The sequence below is a fragment of the Musca autumnalis genome, unplaced genomic scaffold, assembly GCF_047663935.1.
Source record: "Musca autumnalis isolate F117 unplaced genomic scaffold, ASM4766393v1 scaffold_2, whole genome shotgun sequence".
Lineage (NCBI taxonomy): Eukaryota > Metazoa > Arthropoda > Insecta > Diptera > Muscidae > Musca > Musca autumnalis.
Window position 1 is genome coordinate 196,798,827 of NW_027411755.1, and position 24,635 is coordinate 196,823,461.

General features: G+C 36.0%; 1 protein-coding gene across 1 annotated transcript; it reads left to right on the forward strand.

Annotated features, from left to right (window-relative positions):
- Positions 1-389: 389 nt before the first annotated feature.
- Positions 390-21,799, forward strand: Wdr81 (WD repeat domain 81). The gene is made up of 5 exons (XM_073970473.1): positions 390-4,224; positions 13,006-14,099; positions 14,169-15,062; positions 20,501-21,093; positions 21,162-21,799. Exons 1-5 carry the CDS (start codon positions 768-770, stop codon positions 21,394-21,396), a joined length of 6,273 nt encoding a protein of 2,090 aa, XP_073826574.1. The 5' UTR covers positions 390-767; the 3' UTR covers positions 21,397-21,799.
- Positions 21,800-24,635: the final 2,836 nt, after the last annotated feature.

A 24,635-nucleotide genomic window follows, 5' to 3' on the forward strand; every position in this document is an offset into this window, starting at 1 on the left:
TTTTATTTTTTCTTCTCGCGCGAGTACTCCCGCTCGAACTGAATTGACAGAAAAGAAATTCGCATCAAAAGTTTTTGCTTATCGGCTTATGAATTTTGACATTTAAAATCTTTGTTTTTCTTTGAATTCGCTTGCAGGCCATGGCAAAGGTTTTTCGTCCGGTTATATCGATATTGAATTTTTAAAATTAATCGATACAACCGATAGTGCCATATGACTGCCAATTTTTTATCGAATATCGACTGCTTCAGTTTCATTCATCAGCTGTTTAAATTTTCCTATGTCTCATTCGTAAACAAGTCGGCCTTTTTGCTTCACTCTCCTTCGTAAACATCGTAGTAAGTCTGTCATTTTGCTTTGTTTTCATGTTTCATTCTTGATTCCATTTTGTCCGTGTTCGAATTTTGCGGAACGTTTTTAAGTTTAGTTTCATCTCCTCGTCAATAAACAAAGGAAAAACAAAAAATTCAACAAAACAATTTTTCGCATCAATAAACAATTGGAAAAATAAAAAGAAATTGTCTAATTGATTAAAAAAGAGAACAAAATCTACGCAGAATTTATTATGGCCTAAACTAGCAATAAAAAAAGGGGAATTGTGAAAATTCTAAACATTCTAACTTTTTGCAACACCACCCCCTATTTAGAACATTGGACATTGTCTTATCAATCAAAGAAATGTTCTAATCCTCGATATTTTGTAAAAAGAAGCAAATATTGAAAACACAAAGACGAGTAACTCCCGCATCGGTGAGTCATCAAACGATATGGAAACTGTTTGCCTGGAGATTGGTATCAATTGGCAGCATGTCGCTCAGACATCTCCACAGCGTTATCAAATAATTTGCGATAAAAAGTGGTTACAGACCCTCGAAAAGAAACGGAAAATCGATGTGTTTCCCATACATTCCACATTGGACCGGAGAGCACATCCTGATGGTGATTTGGAACATCCGTGGTGTCGAGTTTTGGTACAGCTGTTTAAAAAACAGCCCTATAGTAAGGTGTTCCCACTGAAATGTCCGCTTGACGATAATCGGTTGTGTGATGATTTTGGGCAAAAAATGCCATTGAGTTACTCTATGGCTGTCTTCGAGGTCATGTGTGAGAATTTTCGCAATCTTTGGTCAGATTTTTATAAGAAATGTCCAGGAGCCCATGTCAGAGGAGAAAAGGATGGTGGTGTTAAGAGTAAAGTGGGGACAGCTACAGCAAATCTATTACCCTACGATACTGTTTTGAAGGAGGTAATCTATCGGGTTTTCAAATGTCCCATTATCCATTGTGGCTTGGATCGTTTACGTGAAGACTCCGCGGATGCTAAATGTGATGAGGTGACAATGGAGGCGCATTCGAATGTTATGCCTGCTTTGATTTGCATTGAAACCAGTCAATATATGGCAGTGTTCTTCTATCCCATCGGCCTTTCGACCACTTTATATGACTGCATAACCTTTAGCCCTGCAGTGCTGAATAAGAATTACAATAAACCTTTGTTTATTGTTTATCAGCTGTTGCAATTGTTTAGAAGTTTACACCAACAAGGATTGGTGTTGGGTGAACTCTCCTTGCATGATATTTTGCTGAATGAAAATCTATGGGCCTTGGTGATACCACCAGTCGATGCCAATATCACAGCTTATTTTTTGGAAGATGTAATGACCCACTCACCAAGTGAAGCCACTGGTTTGCAGGAGTTAGATTTGCCGGTGGATGGCGACACTATGGATATCTCCAATTTGAAATTGGATTTAAAACTCTCGTATGATTTAAAACAATTCTCGCTGCGGGATTATTGTGATATGTGGTGTAATGGACAAATAAGCAATTTTGATTATCTCACCATTTTGAATACAGCTGCAGGACGTTCTCAAAATAATCCCTCGTATCATCACATAATGCCATGGGTAACAAATTTTGAATCTCGCAATGGCTTACAATGGAGGGACTTGACCAAAAGTAAATACCGTTTAAATAAGGGTGATATACATCTGGATTTAATGTTTCAACATGCCACCCAACAGGCACATCGAGATTTGGAGGCGAATTGTACAACATCTCCACAACAGGTGGCCCATCATGTTTCAGATTTCCTTTCGGAAATCACATATTTTGTTTATATGGCAAGGCGTACACCACAAAATATCCTAAGGGAACATGTTCGACCAATTTGGGTTCCCGCAGAGTATCCTGCATCGATACAAAGGCTGCAAGAATGGACACCAGATGAATGTATACCAGAATTCTATACAGATCCAATGATTTTCAAATCCATACATGAAGATTTACCGGATTTGGAAATACCCTCTTGGGCATCGTGCCCGGAAGATTTTATAGCCAAACATCGCGAGGCATTGGAAAGTCAATACGTCAGTGAACGGTTACATCATTGGATAGATTTAAATTTTGGTTACAAACTTTCAGGAAAGGCTGCAATAAAATCCAAAAATGTGTGTCTACCAATGGTGGATCAACACAAAAACCTGTGCAAAAGAGGTATTGTACAGTTATTCTCCCATCCACATCCGGCGAAGAGAACAATATCACCTTGGTTTTCAAAGCAAGCTCCTAGGATACAAAATCTTCTCTCCAGCCAACAGCAAAAACCCCCTCCCAAACACAAGTCAAGCAGAGATAAGAAACTCAACAAAAGCCTAGATAATCTTAGTAAATCCACAGAGTCATTAGATGGGCATGCAGAGCATATGACGACTCACTCTACCAAGGCATCGCCACGTTTGACCTTAAAATTGCCCGAAGATGCCAGCAACACCTCCACATCCTCCCCCTCTTCCTCCACGAGCAATTTCTATAAAACCACAAATTTCATAGAACTTCCAAAGGACTACAATCCCATTATGCTATTACAATCCTTAGAGTCTTCCCAGCAGTTTGTAAGCAAAACATTTCCCCTGCAAAAACCCACAGAAAATGCACCAGAAAAAATGCTGACCAGCGATTTGCTGTTTGAAGACTACACAGATAATCACAGCTTTACCAATCATCTTTTCAATGAGGGAGATTCGCCGTTGGAGCAGAATGCCTCCTCATCAAAGGTGAAAAGTAAAAATTTTCTCGCTTCCACCAAACAACCACACAAGTCTATGCCGCTGCATGTCCATCATATGAAGAAATTGAAAGATCTACAAATTTTGGGATGTTTAATTGTGGAAATGTTTGCAATGTCAAGAATAAGGCCACTAATTGGCCACAATCTGCAACCAAAGTTTGAAACCCGACTCAAGGCCTGCCTAACCATAAATAAGCTGTACAAACAAGATATACCCAAATGCTTGCGTTACTTAACCAATATCCTGTTGAATTTATCAGCCCAAGATGTTGTAACAGAAATGGGTATGCCTTTACCCTCCGCCGGCCAGCTGTTGGAACCAATCTATCATAATTTGCTAATACCCTTTCCCACCAATTTCTATGCCTCATATGCCCTCATAAGATCTCTGTACTCTTTTGATTTTGCCTTTATCCTATTAGAGCTGCATACCCATTTTCAGTGCAATGGCCATGAATGTTCGCGCTACACCGAAATCGATCGTTTGCGAGTGCAGTTTGAACGTAAAATTGGCAAATGTAAAGTTATGGCATGTTGTGCCCACATAAGACGTCTGTTGGAACCCTTGGGTTTTGAACAATTTCCTCCCATCGATATTCTGCTACCTCACATAATAAATCTCCTAACTGATGAACATACTTCAATTTTAACCGCCTGGAATCTCTTCGATGCTGTGGCCCAGGCATTGGGTATACAAAACACTCAAAAATATCTTTTACAGCCCATTATGAAGCTGTATGATGTGGAGAGTTTTGAACGTGGCATGATTTCGGTAAGAAATCGTTCCATCACCGACTCCTTATCAAGCTCTTCAACACATTTACGCTTCTCCACAAGTAGTTCATTTAAATCGAGGAAATCCGTAAAACTTTATCATCAAATCTTTCTACTGCGCTTAATTGTCCGTTTCGGTTTGAAATGTTTTCTACAAAATTTTATTGCACCTCTCATTGAAGCGGTGGGTGGTTATAAGGAACCTGAAGATGGTAATGGTCTGCATTATCACAGTTCAGCAGCTGGAAGACGTAGCAGTCGTAATTTAAGTTTAGTCACTAATCCCGCTGTGGTTATCAATGAAGATGATATGACGCTAATGTCTCCTGGCCAGAAAGCAGACGATGTGGATGATAATACTCTGTCGGGAGAAGTTGAAGGTGAGTTACATTTTTAGATCTATAAAAAAGGTATTTATTTCAATTCTCAGACCAGGCTTTCAACCTTAAGGCTGTATACTACAGTAAAATGTTAAGATAATATTTCGGGTTTTCATTCATGTCCACGTCATGTTACGCTAGGACTCCACAGATGCTAAATGTGATGATGTGACAGAGGGGGCCCTTTCGAATCATTCGGCCTCCCTATATGACTGCATTAACCTTTAGCCCAAAAATTACAACAAACCGCTGTTTATTGTCTATATGCTGCTGCAATTGTTCAGGAGTTTACATCAACAATGATTGGTGCTGGGTGAACTCTCCTTGCATGATATTTTGTTGAATGAAAATCTATGGCCTTGGCTTGGCTATAGCTCCAGTCAATTCCAATATTACAGATTATTTTTTGGGACAAGTAATGACGAGTTCACCAAATCTCTGGTTTGCAAAAGATTGTTTATTCAATTCTCATAAGTGCCGTTTTTTTACCATAAGGCTGACGTTTTTCAGTTGTGATAGATGGAGGATTTAGGCCGAGGACCACATTCACATCATAGTTGTTTAAGGCATCTGCGACTACATCTGTGTGAATTCTATTCAAACCTGTTTGATAAACTTGATGATCTAGGGGTTCTCTCCTGTAATATTTGACCTCTTTAGATTATCAAGATGTCATCTGACATGCCACCGTGGTGCAATGGTTAGGTCGTCCGCCTTGCACTCAGAAGATCTGTTCGAATCCCAGGCCAAGCAACATCAAATTTTAAACTGGCAAAATTCCCCCTCAGTAATGCTGGCGACATTTCCTGAGTACTTAGCCATAAAAAACTTCTCTACAAGTGGTGTCGTAAGACACGCCGTTCGGATTCGGCAATAAAAAGTAGGTCCCATATCATTGAGCCAATCAGGTATGTGATGAAAACCGAATCGACTCGAATACGATTTCGATTTATAGCAAAACGAGTCGAATCGTTTTCCATCACATACCTGAATATGAATCGCCGTGAACTCATTGATATGAGAGAAGTCTGCCTTGTACCTTCGGGGATGTTGTGGGAACATGTGAATGTATGTATGAATCTGACATGCCTTTCTGGTGGGGAGGTCATATCTCCCATATGCTGATTAGAATGGCAAGTACTGCAACGAGAACATATTATTGTTTTTCTGTACAAAAAGAATCTTCGTTTCCTCATGCACATGGTCAACTGATGACATGAGGAGGCACCGTTTTGTTCTGACAGGTTTGAATACTCTTCCATTGCGTTGCACTTATATTGTTGAACTACAATGACGCGACATAATTTACCATAGACAGATTTATGGCGTTATATGTTGTCACCAAGGTTTCTTGATGTGCGCCCTAAATGCTGCCGGCTAAGGACTCGAGAACCTTATTTCAACATCTCAGCTTCTAGCAGGTAGCAGTGTCATGCGTGAACAGTGGCATGGATATCCAGTTATGTGCTAATATCCGCAATTTTTTTGGTGAGCAGAGTGGCGGATAATTGTATATTCCTCGGGTGGAAAAATTTGGTTAGATGTTCCCGAATTCCAACAACCTACGTCCAGACGTATTATTGATTATCCAACGTTATCGTACGGCTTGTTCTGATTGAGCCCTCGACAGGTTGAGGACCTTGATAAAATACTTAAATCATATGTTTTAGCATTACTATGGATTTTCCGTCAGGGCCCAATGCTTTGGATGGTTTAGCGTTCGCAATGGCATTTGCAACATCATCCATTGTAAATAATGATGGTGCCTTCTTGACAGAAAATGTCTAATGCGGCGTAGTACCCTTCTCTTCTCCTGTCATTGCCGGTGTACTCGACTTTTATTTTTTAATAGTAGTCCATTTTACAGTTTGAAATCTGAACCCCGATTTTTTGAGAGTATTTTTCCAGTAAACGTAGATTTTTTTCAAAGATTTTTTTTTGTCAACAAACATGAACTTTTTAAGAATACGTGGAGTTTTTTTAAGAATACTTTTCCAATAAATGTGTTTTTTAAAGATTTTTTTTGTCAACAAGCGCTGTTGTTTTAGAAACACTTTTCCAATAAACGTGGATTTTTTTTCGAACGTTCCCAACGCCGCATTTTCCCAATAAATAAAAGAATATTTTTCCAATAAAGGTGGATTTTTAAAGAATATTTTTCCAATAAACGTGGATTTTTTTTAAATATTTTTCCAATAAACGTGGATATTTTAAAGAAAATTTTGCAATAAACGTCAATTTTTTTAAGAATATTTTTGCAATAAACGTGAATTTGTTTTAAATATTTTTGCAATAAACGTGGATTTTTTAAAAAAATATTTTTCCAATAAGCGTGGAATTTTTTAAAGAATATTTTTCCAAAAGACGTTGATTTTTTAAAGAATATTTTCCAATAAACGTAGATTTTTAAAGAAAATTTTTCCAATAAACGTGGATTTTTTAAACAATATTTTCCAATAAACGTCAATTTTTTAAAGAAAATTTTTCCAATAAACGTCAATTTTTAAAGAAAAATTTTCCAGTAAGCGTGTGTTTTTAAAGAATATTTTTCAATAAACGTGGATTAAAAAATTTATTTATTTATTTATTTCAATTTTCATATGCCCAGTCTTTCGACCTTAAGGCTGTATACTACAGTATAATGTTCAATTTAATATTATATAAAATAGCTTAAATATAACAAGGGAGGGATGTTAGAACTACTCAAAAAAAAAAATAATTACTATGTATAAAAAAGGGGGCAGTAATTATAAAATAAAAAAAATGTAAATAAAAAACATTTTGATTAATTGAATTTTGATACTCCAAGAATGAAAAGGATAATAAACTACTCCAAAAGAAATACAGCATTTATAATAAGAGCAATATAAATATGCATAAATAATATTAAATTTTTTATTTTTTTGATTAATGAGAATTTCAAAAACAAATATTTTATGAAAATTCATTATTTTTTATGAAACTTCAGATCATTAAATGCAAAGTAAGAATTTGAACTACTCCAATAAAAACTACATTTACATCTGAATATGAAATGAACCACTCAGTGATGTGCCTAAATATTTCAAGCAAAATACGACACAGTGACTACATTCAAATTCACATGTATGCAGCATAGGAAAAAAAAAATATTTAAAGCATTTGAGCTATAAGCGGATAATATGAAAATTAATATAAATAGATCACAATTGGGAGTAACGTGAAACAATATACTCCAACATTTTTCTGCGGAATACAACTAGTGAAAGACCAAACACTCCTCTTAAGGGCAGTGGCAATACAATATATACTCTAGCTACTCGAACAAGAAACGATCTCTCTAATGGAGGTGTGAGCAAAGGAATGCGAATTTGGGGGTTCCGATATGATCTTGTAAAACTGAATGAATGTACAAAGTAAAGTGGCGTCTGCATCTTAAAGCATTTGTAGAAGAGAAGGCATATTCGTAAATTAATAAAATCACGAAATTTGCAACCTAAAAAATCAATAACAAAAGGAGTGACATGCTGCAATCTTTTAAGCGAATAGACAAATCTTACTACTCTTTAATATTTTTTCCATAAAAGTGAATTTTTTCAAAACATTTTTCCCATAAACATGAATCTTTTCCCAATAAAAATGTATTTTTATACCCTCCACCATAGGATGAGGGTATATTAAGTTTGTCACTACGTTTGTAACTACTCGAAATAATTGTAGACCCCACAAACTATATATATTCTTGATCAGCGTGCAATTCTACATCGATGCAGCCATGTCCGTCCGTCTGTCTATCTGTCCGTCTGTGGAAATCACTCTAGCGTCCGACCGGATTGACGTAGGTGGATGAAATTTTGGGAAAATCTATTGTTTGAACGTAGGACTTTTGGTATTGAAAGTGGGCTATGTAGGTCCACGTTTTCGTATAGCCCCCATACAAAATGACGCGTGATGCGTCGTCGTTTTGAGGAATTTTTAAGATATTTGTCCCATTTTACCACCGAATTGGTTGTAAATTGGTATTTTGTGTCTCCAGAGGCCAAAAAACATTCCTACCAAAGTTGGTTTATATAGGTCCACGTTTTGGTATAGCCCTTATATAACGCCCCATATAAAGTACGCGTCATTTTAATATATTTTGAATCTATTAGTCCCATTTGACAACAGAATCGGTTGTAACTTTGTATTTTATGTTTCCAGAGGCTAAGAAACATTTCCACCGTAAAGTGTTTATATAGGTCCACGTTTTGATATAGCCCCCATAGGACGATATCTCCCAATTTTCGGTATTTTGAAGGTTTTGGCCTCATTATCACACCGAGATGGCTGAAATTTGGTATTTAGTCTTCGTTGGGGGTATAAAACTTTCCCCCAGAAATTTTTAGGTATAGGTCCACGTCATCATATAGCCCCCATAGAACGGTACCTTCCGATTTTCGGTATTTTGAAGGTTGTGGCCGGCCACATTAATCCAAATAGACGTGATTTTTTTAAAATATTTTTCCAATAAACGTGGATTGGATATTTTTCAATGAACGTGGTTTTTTTGCAAAATATTTTTTCCAATAAAGATAGTTTTATTAAAAATATTTTTTTCCAATTAAAAGGGATTTTTTTAAAAATATTCTTCTAATAAACGTGCATTTTTTTAAATATTTTTGCAATAAACGTAGATTTTTTAAAAAATATTTTTCCAATGAAGGCCATTTTTCCAATAAAACATGTATTTTTTAAGAATATTTTTCCAAGCAAACATGGACTTTTTAAGAATATTTTCCAATAAACGAGGATTTATTAAAAAAACATTTTTCCAATGAACGTCGATTTTTGAAAAACATTTTTTCAATAAAACAAATATTTTTTAAAAATATTTTTCTAAGCAAACATGGACTTTTTGAGAATATTTTTTTAGGAAAACGTGAATTTTTCTAATATTTTTCTAATAAAACATGGATTTTTTAAGAATATTTTTCCTAGAAAACTTGGATTTTGTAAGAATATTTTTCAAAGAAACCACGTTGATTTATTGAGAACATTTTTCCAAGAAAACGTGGATTTTTAACGAACACTCTTCTTAGAAAACGTGTTTTTTAAATGATTTTCCCAGAAAAAACGGATTTTTTTAAATTATTTTTTTAAATAAAACCTGGATTTTTAAAATTATTAGTCCGAAAGGTGTAAAAACCCCCTATGTCACCATATGTGGCGGTCGGAGAGCACAATAACTCTCGAACTGTTCAACCGATTTGGTCCAACATTTGGTCTTCGTCATATTATATCCAAACTTAGCATTTTAGTGACTTTTTTTAAATATTGGGGAGATGTACCGAAAGTTGTAGACCGGTATTGCCCACGAATACCGGTCTACAACTTTCGGTACATCTCCCCAATATTTAAAAAATGTCACTAAAATGCTAGGACTATATCACTTGATAGGGCAACCAATTTGGTCCAAACTTTGGATCTCCTAATATTTTATCAAAATTTAGTTTAACTAATAAAATGGTCCATATCGGTCCTCTCTAAGGGTACCTGCTTTACAAAAGTTCAACATTTGTGTCTTAGTGCAGTTAATTCCTAATCCACATTTTTGTCGGCAAGTTCAAATGTCCAAAAAGGGCCACAAAATTCTGAAGAGACCTTAAATACATTCGATCTGTCCGTAGGTGAAAGTTTCGCTTTACATAGGCTGATGGTATATATCTGTCGGCAAAGACGACTGACACTTTTTTTACTTGTTTAAGAACGTTTTTTCAATAAAACATGTATTTTTGAAGAATATTTTTCCAAGCAAACATGGACTTTTTAAGAACATTTTTCAGGAAAACGTGGATTTTTTCGAATAGTTTTCTAATAAAACATGGATTTTTTAAGAATATTTTTCCTAGAAAACTTGGATTTTTAAGAACATTTTTCCAAGAAAACGGGGATTTTGTAACATTTCTCCAAACAAACGTGAATTCTTATAAGAATATTTTTCAAAGAAAAAAACGTTGATTTATTGAGAATATTTTTTCCAAGAAAACGTGGATTTTTAACGAACAATCATCTAAGAAAACTTGCTTTCTAAATAATTTTTTCAAAAACAAACAGATTTTTTTAAAATTATTTTTGCAAAAAAACGTATATTTTTAAAATTATTTTTCCAAGAAAACGTGGATTTTTTAAAATTATTCATCCAAGAAAGCGTGCATTATTTTAAATTATTTTTCCAAAAAACCCTGGATTTTTAAAATTATTTTTCCAATTATTTCCAATTATTTTATTTAAATTATTTTTACTAAAAAATTGGATTTTTTAAAGATGGATTTTTTTATACCATTTTCTAAGAAAACGTGGATGTTTATAAATTCTTTTTCCTAGAAAACGTAGATTTTTTTCAATTATTCTTCCAAATTATTTTTCCAAGAAAACGTGGATTTTTTAAACGTAATACTTTTTAAGTTGTTCTTCCAAGATAAGGTGGATTTTTTTTCAAATTATTTTTGTAAGAAAACGTGGATTTTTTTAATTATTTTTCAAAAATATGGGGTATTTTTTTTTAAATAATATTTGCAAAAAACGTGGGTTTTTTAAATTTTTTTCTAAGAAAACGGGGATTTTTTATGTAATATTTTCAAAGAAAACATGGATTTTTTAAATTATTTTTCGAAGAAAACGGGGATTTTTTAAGTAAGATTTTCAAAGGAAACGTGAATGTTTTAAATTTAAATTATTTTTCTAAGAAAACGGGGATTTTTTTAAGTAAAATTTTCAAAGAAAACATGGATTTTTTTAATTATTCTTCTAAGAAAATGGGGATTTTTTAAGTAAAAGTTTCAAAGAAAGCGTGGATTTTTTAAATTATTTTTCTAAGAAAACGTGGATTTTTTATGTAAAATTTTCAAAGAAAACGTGGGTTTTTTACATTTTTTTTCGAAGAAAACGGGGATATTTTATGTAAAATTTTCAAAGAAAACGTGGATTTTTTAAATTATTTTTCTAAGAAAACGTGAATTTTTTAAGTAAAATTTTCAAAGAAAACGTGAATGTTTTAAATTTAAATTATTTTTCTAAGAAAACGGGGATTTTTTAAGTAAAATTTTCAAAGAAAACATGGATTTTTTTAATTATTCTTCTAAGAAAATGGGGATTTTTTTAAGTAAAAATTTCAAAGAAAACGTGGATTTTTTAAATTATTTTTCTAAGAAAACGGGGATTTTTTATGTAAAATTTTCAAAGAAATCATGGTTTTTTTACATTTTTTTCTAAGAAAACGGGGATTTTTTATGTAAAATTTTCAAAGAAAACGTGGATTTTTTAAATTATTTTTCTAAGAAAACGTGAATTTTTTAAGTAAAATTTTCAAAGAAAACGTGAATGTTTTAAATTTAAATTATTTTTCTAAGAAAACGGGGATTTTTTTAAGTAAAATTTTCAAAGAAAACGTGGATTTTTTAAATTATTTTTCTAAGAAAACGGGGATTTTTTATGTAAAATTTTCAAAGAAAACGTGGGTTTTTTACATTTTTTTCTAAGAAAACGGGGATTTTTTATGTAAAATTTTCAAAGAAAACGTGGATTTTTTAAATTATTTTTCGAAGAAAACGGGAATTTTTTATGTAAAATTTTCAAAGAAAATTATTTTTCCAAGAAAACGTGGATTTTTTAAATTATTTTTCGAAGAAAACGGGAATTTTTTATGTAAAATTTTCAAAGAAAATTATTTTTCCAAGAAAACGTGGATTTTTTAAACGTAATACTTTTTAAGTTGTTCTTCCAAGATAAGGTGGATTTTTTTTTAATTATTTTTGTAAGAAAACGTGAAATTTTTTTAATTATTTTTCAAAGATATGGGGTATTTTTTTTTCAAATAATATTTCCAAAAAACGTGGATTTTTTAAATTATTTTTCTAAGAAAACGGGGATTTTTTTATGTAAAATTTTCAAAGAAAACGTGGGTTTTTTAAATTTTTTTTCTAAGAAAACGGGGATTTTTTTGTAATATTTTCAAAGAAAACGGGGATTTTTTAAATTATTTTTCGAAGAAAACGGGGATTTTTTAAGTAAGATTTTCAAAGGAAACGTGGATGTTTTAAATTATTTTTCTAAGAAAACGTGAATTTTTTAAGTAAAATTGTCAAATGTTTTAAATTTAAATTATTTTTCTAAGAAAACGGGGATTTTTTTTAAGTAAAATTTTCAAAGAAAACATGGATTTTTTAATTATTCTTCTAAGAAAACGGGGATTTTTTAAGTAAAAGTTTCAAAGAAAACGTGGATTTTTAAATTATTTTTCTAAGAAAACGGGGATTTTTTATGTAATTTTCAAAGAAAACGTGGGTTTTTTACATTTTTTTCTAAGAAAACGGGGATTTTTTATGTAAAATTTTCAAAGAAAACGTGGATTTTTTAAATTATTTTTCGAATAAAACGGGGATTTTTTAAGTAAAATTTTCAAAGAAAACGTGAATGTTTTAAATTTAAATTATTTTTCTAAGAAAACGGGGATTTTTAAGTAAAATTTTCAAAGAAAAAGGATTTTTTTAATTATTCTTCTAAGAAAACGGGGATTTTTTAAGTAAAAATTTCAAAGAAAACGTGGATTTTTTAAATTATTCTTCTAAGAACACGAGGATTTTTTAAGTAAAATTTTAAAAGAAAACGTGAATTTTTTAAAAAATATTTTCCAAGAAAACACTGATTATTTTAAGAAAACAAAGTGGATTTTTAAAAGATTATTTTCCAAGAAAACATTGATTTTTTAAATAATATTTTTCCAATAAAGGTAAATATTTTAAGAATATCAACTTTTCCTTACAGTTTCCAATCTCAAACCGGAAATCGAAGATGTTTTCAGTTTTGATGATGACGCCAATTCAGATCATATCTCAACATCCGATCACATATCAAATAAATCGTTAGATTCCTTTGATATGAATCAAAGACCAACAACTGCCGAGGAGGCCAAAGAGTTGGAGGAAGAGGATGAACGGCAACTCGAAACCACACCCGAAAAGTTGGCTATTTCGGAAATTATTTATGGTTCCAAGATTTCTAATAACTCATTTGAAGATGCCGATAAAATATCTCTAAGCAGTCAGAATGCCAATGATTCACCCTTGCATCAGTCACACAATAGTCAATTGGGACCACGTTCTCCGACAATTGCAATACCGGCAAGTGTCTTTCGTAGATCGTATCAGCTCAACACCATTGACTGTGATATTGGATCTCGAAAAAGTGTGGACTCTTTTGAAATTCTACAAAACGCAGCCGAGGAGGAGCAAAAGCAGATTAGGGCGAATGCAAAACGACTCAAAGAGGAGGGAAAAGCTCAAACAAAGGACGGAGGAGAAGGTGATGGGGAAAAGCAACCAATTGAGGAGGAATTGGCCACATCCACCAGTTTATCACAAGAGGCCAGTGATTCGTTGCAGGCCTCGGTTATATCAAAAATGTCGGAAGAGAAATCCTTGCAAAATAATTGCATATCGGAAATGAGTAGCATTAGCCTTATATGGCTATCACATCGTTTGGGACCAGTTTTAACCTCACGCTACATTGCCAAAAATCTATTGAAAATGTTGACTTTATGCTATGTGGGACAAGAAAATCTTTTGCCTGAATCAGGTCGGGATGAAGATGCTTTAAATTTAAATTATTTCACTGTGTCCGATGCCCGGGTTGTGGGTGATCGTAGTGCTGTGCGTGTCTTGGAGTGTTTAATGGCAATTGTCTCTTTGTATGGAGAACAAGTGATATTAATGCAATATTTTCCCCACATAAGTGAATTGATAGCGTTGGGAGTTAAACGCATAACAAGCAGTTTGGAGGGAGCCATTATTTCAACACTACAGTTGTTGAAATATTTGATACCTTGTCTGACAGATGCCACCATAATGGAACATTTGAAGGTAAAGCAATAAAAAAAACTATTTGAAAAGTTATCTTTTTTCCACCTCCCTGTTTTTGTGTAATTTTAGGACATCCTCTTGGATAGCATAATCTTGCCTGTGTTACGCTTTTTGGGCTCTGCGCAAGTACTTATGCCCAGCGGTTATTTGGGTCGTTCAGTATTGGCCCGTAAATTCATAGATACTGTCTATGTCCTCAGTGTACGCCTGGGTCCGGATATGACCCGTGAACATTTATGTTTCACCGTATTGCGACCATTTTTCCTTATATTCGACAAAGCCTTTGGAGAGACCATTAACTTTGAAAACAACGATAATCGTACTGCCAAAATCTCACCCCCCGACCCCAACCGACAACAGGAATCCAGACGTGAACTTGAAGAAATAGGTGATGTTTTTAGTCCGGCATTGGCGCATAGTGCCTATTTGGCTTTCTTGCGTTTCCTGGGGGAGGATATCATGAAACGGACCCTATTGAATTTGGAATTCGTCCTTACGTTATGTCATGAATTTGAGCAGCCGGATTATAAACCTTTTACCATAAATTCGAGAAAATCAAGTGATGCTGTAGATTGTCCAACACGTTCTACATTAGATGCTGCCGGCGCAGCGGAAACTCAAGCAGCCAATAGTTTTGGTACCCAGGTGGTGGGAAATCGTATTGAAGTTGTTAGTCCCACGACTTCGCAGCAAACACCAAAGATTATTTCAAAGGAAAAGGTGCAACCTATCGACACAATGGAAGTTCTTGATATGGTCGCGTACAAGTTCGAACACTTGCCCAATACCCGTTACCTCAAAGGTAATTGGCTTGCCTATTGGAGGCATGAAATAACACGTTCCGAAAAAGATACCACTCTGAGTCTTCAACAAATTAAGCTGCAATCATTTGTGGGTCACACAAATTCGGTGAGAGCTATTCTTTCGTTGGATAATGAGAATAGTTTTATATCGGCATCGAAGGTAAGAACACATTTAACATTTACTCCCTTGTTATGACTTTCACCATGAGAAGAATTGTGGAAATTAATAGAGAATAGAGAATAGAGAGTGGAGAGTATAATTTATGGGTACTTTTTGAGGATTAATTGAAGTATCGAAAGGCCACATCAAAGGTAGATTTTATAACTATTTCTGGTAAGGACCAAGGACCACAATAAAGTTTTAAACAAATTTTAAACAATGGAGTCTCAAGGATTTAATATTTTGAATGACAACAAATAGACGACAAAAATTGGATGGTGGAACAATTTGAAAATTTGTATTAGCAACCAAAGACCAAAATAAAATATTTGGTCTGTTCCAGTACTGCAAGAATCTACTATTTTTTCCGATAACATAAAGGAAAAAATGTTATCGTAATAAAAAATAGTAGCTTCTTGCAGGTTCTGGAACAGAGCAACTATTTCAGGTGCACAACAAACATCGGTTTTTAGGAGCAACCCATAATTTTGGGGACGACAAAATAATAAGATTTTTTGATGTGTTCCAGAACCTGTATGAAGCTACTATTTTTTACTACGATAACATTTTTCCTTTATGTTATTGGAAAAAATAGTAAACATATATATATATATATATATATATATATATAGATTCTTGCAGTACTGGAACAGACCAATTATTATTTTTTGGAGCAAGACCATGGCAGAACTACCAGGTAGTGGTATCACACCAGCTGATCGAATATGAAAAGTCAAATCCCTTTATAAAAAAATTATGTTTGTTGTAATTTCCCCAACAACATAAAGAAAGTTTTGACATAACATATTCAAAATTTTACGATGCCACTACCTGGGTAATTGTGTCATGAGCAAGACCGAACCTACAAATGGGCTTTATTTTTTTAGGAACAACACAAAAAAGACAAATAATTGAAAATTCTTCAAGATTAAAAAAACAAATAAGCAGAACATAGAAATCCATTTCCACCCGTAGCAGGTTAATTGAAATTATCAGAATTTCGACCAGGGGCCATCTACGTGTTTTAATATGCTCTGTAAACTTTTAGTCAGTGCCGTCATCGGAGTATGTCTTGCAACGTGGATCTCTTGTTGATGGCTGCTTCAAATACCTTTGGTCGATGTTTAGCAGAATGTCGCCAATCTCTGCCCATTAGGGGTTGAGTGGCTGCACCTTCTATAACATATTTGATTAAAAACTACTTTTTGGTTTGTTGTAGCGGCATATGAAATGTTTCTATCATTGTTTTCCTGCTTAATCTGCTTGTTTACCAGCATAGTTGAGTAGGTTTGGCGGCGCAGTTGAAAATATGCATAGCGTTATGCGGGACTGTACCACATGTTGTCCTCAATCCTTGCCCGTAGTTGGGGCAAAACTGCCTTCATTGTCTTGGCAGCTAATGAGCCCTATAGGGGTTTAGACGGCTGCACCATTCCCAATATACTTGAACCAAAACAAATCTGATTTATTGTTGTTGTAGTAGAATAGGTTGGTTCGATGCTGAGTTGGCAGACGCTGGCCGAAACACTTTTGGTTTCGGGTCAATCCGGTACAAAGAACCCGCTGCCATGGGATTGACACTGATTTATTGTTGTTGTAGCAGCCGGAAACCTACGTAGAAGCAAGACCACCCAAATCACCATCTGGTGGATATGCCTGAACCTCCCAGGCGAGTTAGGGAGGATTATAGAGATCTAGAGAGAGAGGTCCAAAGATATAAAAGAGAACCTCTAGATCAACGTGCATACCAGGCAGGTTTAAGAGACATTCATACTGATGCGGTTGCAGAGGCTCTGGCAGCCTAAAGTGTGAATATAGTCCTCGAAGATCATCCACCACCCGTGGCAGCGGAAGAACAGCAGCTGCCAAGACAAACGAGAGTCGTGTTGGCGCAACTTAGATCTGGTTGGTGCAGCCGCCTTAATTCTTACTGGGCCAGGATTGATGGCACGCGGAATATCTGCCCAGCATGTGGCACCGGTCCGCATACTACGCAGCACCTGTTTAACTGCCCAGCCAACCCGACTGACTTAACTCCTCTCTCTCTTTGGACTAATCCAATTCAGGTGGCGTCCTTTCTGAGCTTGGAGCTGGAGCCGAATCAATAAAACAAAGATTTACATGTACTTGTAGAAGCTGCTACAACAACAACAAGACTATCGTCGCATAGCTTACCACAGACCAATCAATCAAGTGCGGCCGGATAGGGATTAAAGGTTCCTGTTCCTAAATCTCAGCTTGTCGAAGATAGATATGGCATGCGCTGACGACGTGAACATGCTGTCGAATGTGATCCCTAAAGTCATGAGCTCAGTGCTCATCTCCGCAGTTCATTTGGTGAACAGAGTGGCCGTAGATTTAGTGGCGGATATTTGCATATTCCCCTCGAGTGGAAAAAGTAGTAAGATCGGTCAAATAGGAGTTCAGACATTCAAAAATGTCATCAGAGAAGGTATCTGACGCCAAGATCGTGCAATCGTCCGCATACGTTACGTCGTAGGGGCGGAATACAGGAGAGGTAGAGGTTAAACAGTTGCGGAGATGTCACCCCATCTTGGGGATCTCCCTGTTTCACTCTACGTTGATTTAACTTCTTGTTTCTGAATTCCACGACTGACTGGCGTTCACACAAGTAATCGATTATCCAATGTTTAAAATTTGGCAGGTGGGTAGCCTGCTCAATGACTTTGAACAGCGTGGAGGGCTTCAAAGTATGAAAGGATTTTGATAAGTTGGGCGCCAATAACACTGTCTTATAACACGGCTTGTTCTGGTTGGGAACTCGACAAATATGAGTGGAGATCCCATGCTGCGCTGTTGTAATGCTGTGCTGCTTACGAAGCCTATGATGTTGATCGGCAACTGGATAGCTATTTCTGACGCTGGGAAAGAGAGGAAAGCCTCCAGAGTCACAGAGTACACTTTTCTTCGAACTGTCACTCTGAGGTGTTCGACAAATTGTCGATTAAAATAACTTGCACGCCTCTTCGGATCTGTCAGCGTAACGTAGCTAAAAGTGACTGAGTTCCTATCTTCATTCTTTTTAACCGTTGTCAATCCGGTGCATAGATGGGATGTTTCAACGTCGAGTACATTTTCCAATACATAGTTGAGTCAAATAAATTCTACTTTCCAATTTTTTTAATACGCTTTTAGGTCCTTTCAGATCGTACAATCATCCGCATAGATAACGATCTAAATGTTGCCTGACAGGGGTGGTATACAGTAAAGGTATAGGTTAAATAGTTCCTCTCCTGGGGGAACTTCCTGTTTCTCTCTACGATGTTTTGATTTCTTGTTCTTGAATTCCACCTACAGCTGGCGTCCATTGTCTTTACAATGTTTCAAACTTGTCCGAAGGGTAGTCTGCTCGAGGTCCTCTAACAGAGCGGAGTGCTTGGCAGTATCAAAACCTTTTAACTTGTTTCTGATATTGACTTCTTCTGAGTCCTCGATATATATGAGTGGAGATGGCACTCAGCGCTGTTGTATGTATTGCTGTGCTGCTTACGGAACCCATGCTGATGATGGAGAACTTGATAGCTGATGCTGGGGAGGAGTAAAGCCTCAAGGGCTTTTGCTACGGAAGATAAAAGCGAAATCAGTCTATACGATTCACCTCTGCTGGCATCTTTGCCTGGAGTCAGTAGTGGGACCGCCCTGTCCATTTTGCAGACATCAAGGAAGATGTGGATGGCTAGCGACAGGTTGTGAACTTTGGTGAAAAACTCTACACCCAGCTCATGCAGCTGTTTCACCGTCGCCATGGAGATTCCATCAGGGCCCAACGCCTTGGATGACTTAGCGTTTGCATTTGCAACATTATCCATTGTTAATTCTGATTGTTCATCCCCTGCCGGAAAGAGATCTAAGGTCACGTAGTACTCTTCGCCCTGTCAATCCGAGGTGTTCGACAAATTATCGAATAAAATAACTTGCACACCTCTTTGGATCAGTCAGCGTAACGTCGCCAAAAGTGTCTGAGGTCCCTTCTTCATGCTTCCCAGGGTTCGAGAGTGACTTAAGCGTTGTGCACAATTCACTTATTCCGATTCTAATGTTGCAATCCTTCAGATGATCTAGTCACTTATTCCTGCCAGGGTTAGTTCTCTGACTCTGGGATTGGTACTACGAAGCTCATCACGCAGATTTCCCAGTCTCGCCGAATCTGCAGGAAGTCAGGCATATAGCGAGCGGCTGCAGCTGTGATTATGTCCCAAAACGTCCTTTCTGTTACCCGAACATCTCAACGTTTGGCCATTTCTCTGAAGGAGTGATTGGTGAACTCCCTGAAACTAGGCCAAATAGTTTTCCCGTGATTGATAAAAGTACGGCGTTCAGGGATGATGAAGTCGTGTGGTCTGCTGATGTATACGTTTATAGGGAAATGTTCTGACCCAAAATAAGTGGTGGGTTGCCAAGTGACGTTATTTGTCAGATCTGGTGACACGATGTCTTGCGAACTGTGGCATTCTTTGCAAATTCTGCCAAACGTAGAACTATTAATCTGCTCAGCCTGCACTATACCCCCTCTGGTCATTACCTAGGACCGAATGCCACAACTCATGATCAGTATGAATGTTCCCTAAGACCAGGGGGATTTAACCTTAAAAAAAGTGAGCTTATAAACCACGGACGGGCTTCTTTGCAAAGTCAGTATAGTGAGGGCACCCACTCAGTTGTTTTTGCATTTGCTTCTCTCTCTCACTTACAGTGCAAGTGAATGAAGGATGAGGATGAGTCTCGCTTTCTGATAACGACGACTCAGTAAGGAATATTCCCTTACATGGACTATTCAAAAGCAATCCCTGAAATGCACGCACTAGCGACATCTATTGCATGTCGCCGAAGTATGAGTGTGGTGGTTGCGGATATGACAAACCTAGTACCAAAAAAATTCAGAGCAGGCATTCCGGGATATGCTGCTCCCAAAACAGAAAAACGTTAGAAATACAAACATACTAACTATACTAAGGTAAAAGACGCTAGCCGGAATTCGGATGTTGTGTGGTTTCAAGCCAATCCGGTGTCGAAGGACCCTCTGCTAATTTTTAATGCGAAGACCATATGTGAGTATATCGTAAGTATATCGTTTTCCATGAGAAGACAACTTCAGCTTCTATGAGTAGATCAGTTGGTCTTCTTTCTACAAGAATATAATTTATTCTAATACCGGAAGTCCTTTTGGGCCTCTACGACGGAAAATTTTCTCTTTGTTCTTTTTTGTTCTCAGTGGGAAGACAATTTGGTTATTCATAAGAAGACCGTCTTCTACAGAAAGAACATTTGATATTATATGTGAAGAAGAATGTTTGACCATGAGGACTATTTAGGATTCTTACTACATAAAAGTTATATGGATGTTCGTTGCTCATGGTGGAGACAGTAATTGATGTACACGACCAAAAAACAATTCTACATATTTTCTCACTTTACAGGACAAAACAGTCAAGTTATGGTCTCTGCGCAGTGAGGGTGATGGCTTTAAAACAAAATCCTGCCAATTCACCTATACTGATCATCGAAAATCTATACATTCCTTAGCATTCCTGGAGTCGTTACGATTTGTGGTGTCATGTGATTCGGGGGTACACATATGGGATCCATTTATAGGCCGACCGTTGGGTGTGTTGGATTCACCCAAACATAATCCCGTTACAATTGTCAAATGTCTACCATCACCTTCACCCTTGGTATTGGCCGGTACAGCAGAGGCTTCGGTGAAAATAATTGATGCCCGCTGTATGCAATATGTCAATGAATGGCGTGTTAGCACAAATACACAAAATAATGCCACAGTAAGATGTCTGACCGTTGCTCCGTCGGGTAATTGGTTAGCTGTGGGCCTTTCGTCGGGTTATATTGTAATGTTGGATACACGCACCGGTATGATATTGAATTCATGGCGACGCATGGAATGTGATATTTTGCAGCTGGCTGCTCCCAATGATCAGCAATTGATTAGTTCAGCCTTGGATCATAGTTTGGCGGTGTGGCATGCCCATGATGGCAATTTACACTATCAGCTGGTGTAAGTTGAAATTTGTTACTTTTATTAAGGATTTAATTATATATTCCGATTTTTACTTACTTTTTTAGACCCCCAGCCGAACCAGCCCATTTTCTACAAACAAACGGCCCCGAATTGGTCTACGCCACAACAGGTAATCGCATTGGCATCTATTCTGATTTAAGCAGCTCCCATGCCTCACATACAGTAACCAAATTACGCTCCGAAACGTTTAAAGGTGTTCTAACTTCTTTGGCCGTATTGCCCTTGAATCGTGCCTATTTGGCTGGCAATGAAAGCGGCAATATTTCACTGCTGTGTTAAAATGAGAAATGGAAAAAAGACAAAGGAATTTCCAATTTTTTTATAAAATGTATTTTTAATAGCAACATTTTTTTTAGTTTTTCCGTTGTTAGTTTATAAGATCCACTCAATCCTTCCCCGCGAAAAATCTATCAACATTCTCATGATCTTTATATATACAGAGCAATTCTCTTGATATTATTTTAAACCAAATATTTTTTGTTATTGTTTAAAACATATTTAATCTCGTATTTTATTTTTATTCTCTTTTAAAATATAGGCCCCATTCCTATTTCGTTCTTTTTTTTGTGTTGGTGTTTTATTTTAATTATTTTATTATTTTGTAATTTTAGTCTATATCTGTCTGTATATTTATATTACAAAAATATTATAGAACTTATATAAATAAACGAATAAAAACAAATCTAATTTAGTATTTGCACAAAATGATGTCTTAACATGGTAGTGCTAGTACAAAGTGGTGCCATCCCATGGCAGCAGGAACCACACAACATTCGCGTTACTGCCAGCGGCTGCCAGCTAACTCAGTGTACTCACAATTTTCTATTTTTCAGTAGATACAAAAAACCGTTGATACATAAGAAATTACTCTGAAGAAATGAAGATGACATAACGATATTTCAGCATGTAAGCTTATCTTTTCGTATTTGTTCCGGAGGTTGCAATATGTGAGTTGTAAAAATTGTGTTTCGAGTATGCTACCTGTGAGTAGTGGCGTGCCCCAAGGTTCTGTCCTTGGGCCTTTGTTGTTTATAATGTATATTAATGATTTGTTTGGTTGTATTAATAGTAGAAATTGTATGTCATTTGCCTTTGCTGATGATATACAGGTTTTGTTTAAAGGGGAATATGTTTTTATGGATGTTTTGGAGTCTTCTATTGATTTTAATATTAATATGTTAGTCACGTGGTTGTCCAACAATGGGCTCTCAATAAATACTAGTAAGTCTAAGGCTATGTTTTTTGGCAACTTCCAAGAGAGTTCTATAAATGTTTCCATCTATAGGGAGTCTATAGATGTTGTAAGCTCGATGAAGTGTCTTGGTTTGTTGCTTGATAGTGGTTTGGAGTTTGATCTGCATGTTAATTGTTTAGTTTCCAAGGTAAACTTTATTTTAAGAAAGTTGTACTGTTTGGATATTGTTCTACCTAAGAAAATTAGGATACAGGTAGTACATGCATTGATAATGCCGCATTTTTTGTATTGTATTGAGGTTGTTGGTGGAAGTTGTGGCTATGTTTTTCGTAAGCTTAAGCTATTGTTTAATAGGGTCATGCGCTATGTTTTTGTGCTTAAACGTCGTGATCATATTTCTTCGTATGTAGAAGAATTTCTTGGTAGTTCGTTTGATGTTTTTCTGAATATTAGGTGCATGTTGTTTTTCTTTAAGGTGATACAAATCCAAGCCCCTTCCTCTGTTTTAGAGTTATTTGTTTTTAGTAGATCGGAGAGGAATAAACAAATTCATATACCGCGTTTGACCCCTTTTTTGGAAAAATCCTTTTTGGTACGGGTTGCCCGTGTGTTCAATGGTTTACCGCAAGATCTTAAGACATTCAGTGGCTCCTTAATTCGTTATAAAATGAAGTTATTTGAACATTTCAATCGGAGTGAATTTGAAGATTAATAATTTTTCGACTAGTACAAATTTTTGTTATGATTGTTTATGTTCCTTATTTCTAATATTGCTTAGCTGATTTACTAAACAGATCTTCATATTTTCTTTAATTACATCCTGTTAATGAATTTTAATGAATTTTAAGACTATTAAATTTAATGTATTGTTAGATTTAAGCTTTTGGAGTAGTGTATGTTTTGTAGCTTTTGGAACCGCTCTTGGCCCTATGGGCTAGGTTCCCATTTATGAAAATAAATTGAATTGAATTGAAAGAGTGAAGCGATTTTTACGGAGGGTGTTTGTTTTACTAAAAAGTGAAAATTTCCCTTTTGAACAGGTGTGAGGTGTTTGTGTTTGTATCGTCGGCACGGATAAATCCTAGGATCAATATGGATGTGTTGAGTTTGTCACATCCGCATCTACCACTGTTCCAGTGTCTGATAAAGTGTCATCTTCGCAATTTAATTGCAATGGAATTTGAGTTTAGATCGAGGAAATAGCGGACTTTATGAGTCGGATGAATATCAAACAAGAGCAAGTCGAGTGATAGAATAGTGATGGTTGAATAAACAATTATATGTGTAGACGTAAATGGAATTTAGGAACAAGAAGTGAAACAAGGAGTTTCTCAAGGTGGCGTGATATCACCGTACCTGTTTAACCTCTCCTGTATTCACAACTAAACATAACGGCCAGTAGAACTCCGACCACTAACAACCCAAAAAGAAACCCGCGCATGCAAAAAATATTTGTGACAAGCTGAGATGTAGAAACAAGGTTCTCAAGTCCCTAGCCGGCAGCACTTGGGATGCAGATAAAGAAAACTTGTAGACCACGATAGGTCGACCTGTGGTAAGCCATGCAGTGTCAGTTTGGTCTGCTGTTATTCCTTCATAAAATATTCTGTAATAAAATGGAATAATTAGTTTCCTTTTAGGTGCAAAAATTGTTTGACCACGGATACCCCAAATGCCTAAATTAGGTCAAACAAGTAAGAACGGCTTTAAGTTCGGCCGGGCCGAACTTGTTATACCCTCCACCACGAGTTGTATTGAAGTTGAATTCAACAATTGGTTTCTTTTCGTTTATGAAAAAGACAACACCAAATTTCAGCAATTTAGGTAAAACAATGTTGCTAACCTTCAAAATACCGAACTTCGGGAGGTACCGTTCTATGGGGACTAAAACCTAAAAACTGCCGAAAATCAAGAAGTACGTCTCTATTCTCTTCTAGAATATTTTATAACACCATGGACGACTAAATAACAAATTTCTGTAGGGAGGTACCGTTCTATTGCAATATGAAGGCGTGGACCTATACCTACAAATTTCAGGTGGAAAGTTGAATACCCCCAACGAAGACTAAATACTATGGACTATTGTGGCCATACCCTTCAAAACACCGAAAATGGGGAGGTACCGTTCTATGGGAGATATATTATAGCGTGGATCTGTACCGACAACTTTCTGGGGGAAGACTAAGTATCAAATTTCAGCCATTTCGGTGTAATAATGAAGTTAAAAGCTTCAAACTACCGAAAATCGGGTGGTACCGTTCTATGGGAGCTATATAAAAACGTGGACCGATATAGCCCATTTGCAATACCAAGCATCCTAGGA

Excerpts from the sequence above, each read along its gene's own strand:
- Wdr81 (XM_073970473.1), top strand. The coding sequence starts at position 768 with ATGGAAACTGTTTGCCTGGAGATTGGTATCAATTGGCAGCATGTCGCT. Across the intron at positions 14,100-14,168 it reads CCATAATGGAACATTTGAAG|GACATCCTCTTGGATAGCAT; the intron begins GTAAAGCAATAA and ends GTGTAATTTTAG. Across the intron at positions 21,094-21,161 it reads AATTTACACTATCAGCTGGT|ACCCCCAGCCGAACCAGCCC; the intron begins GTAAGTTGAAAT and ends TTACTTTTTTAG.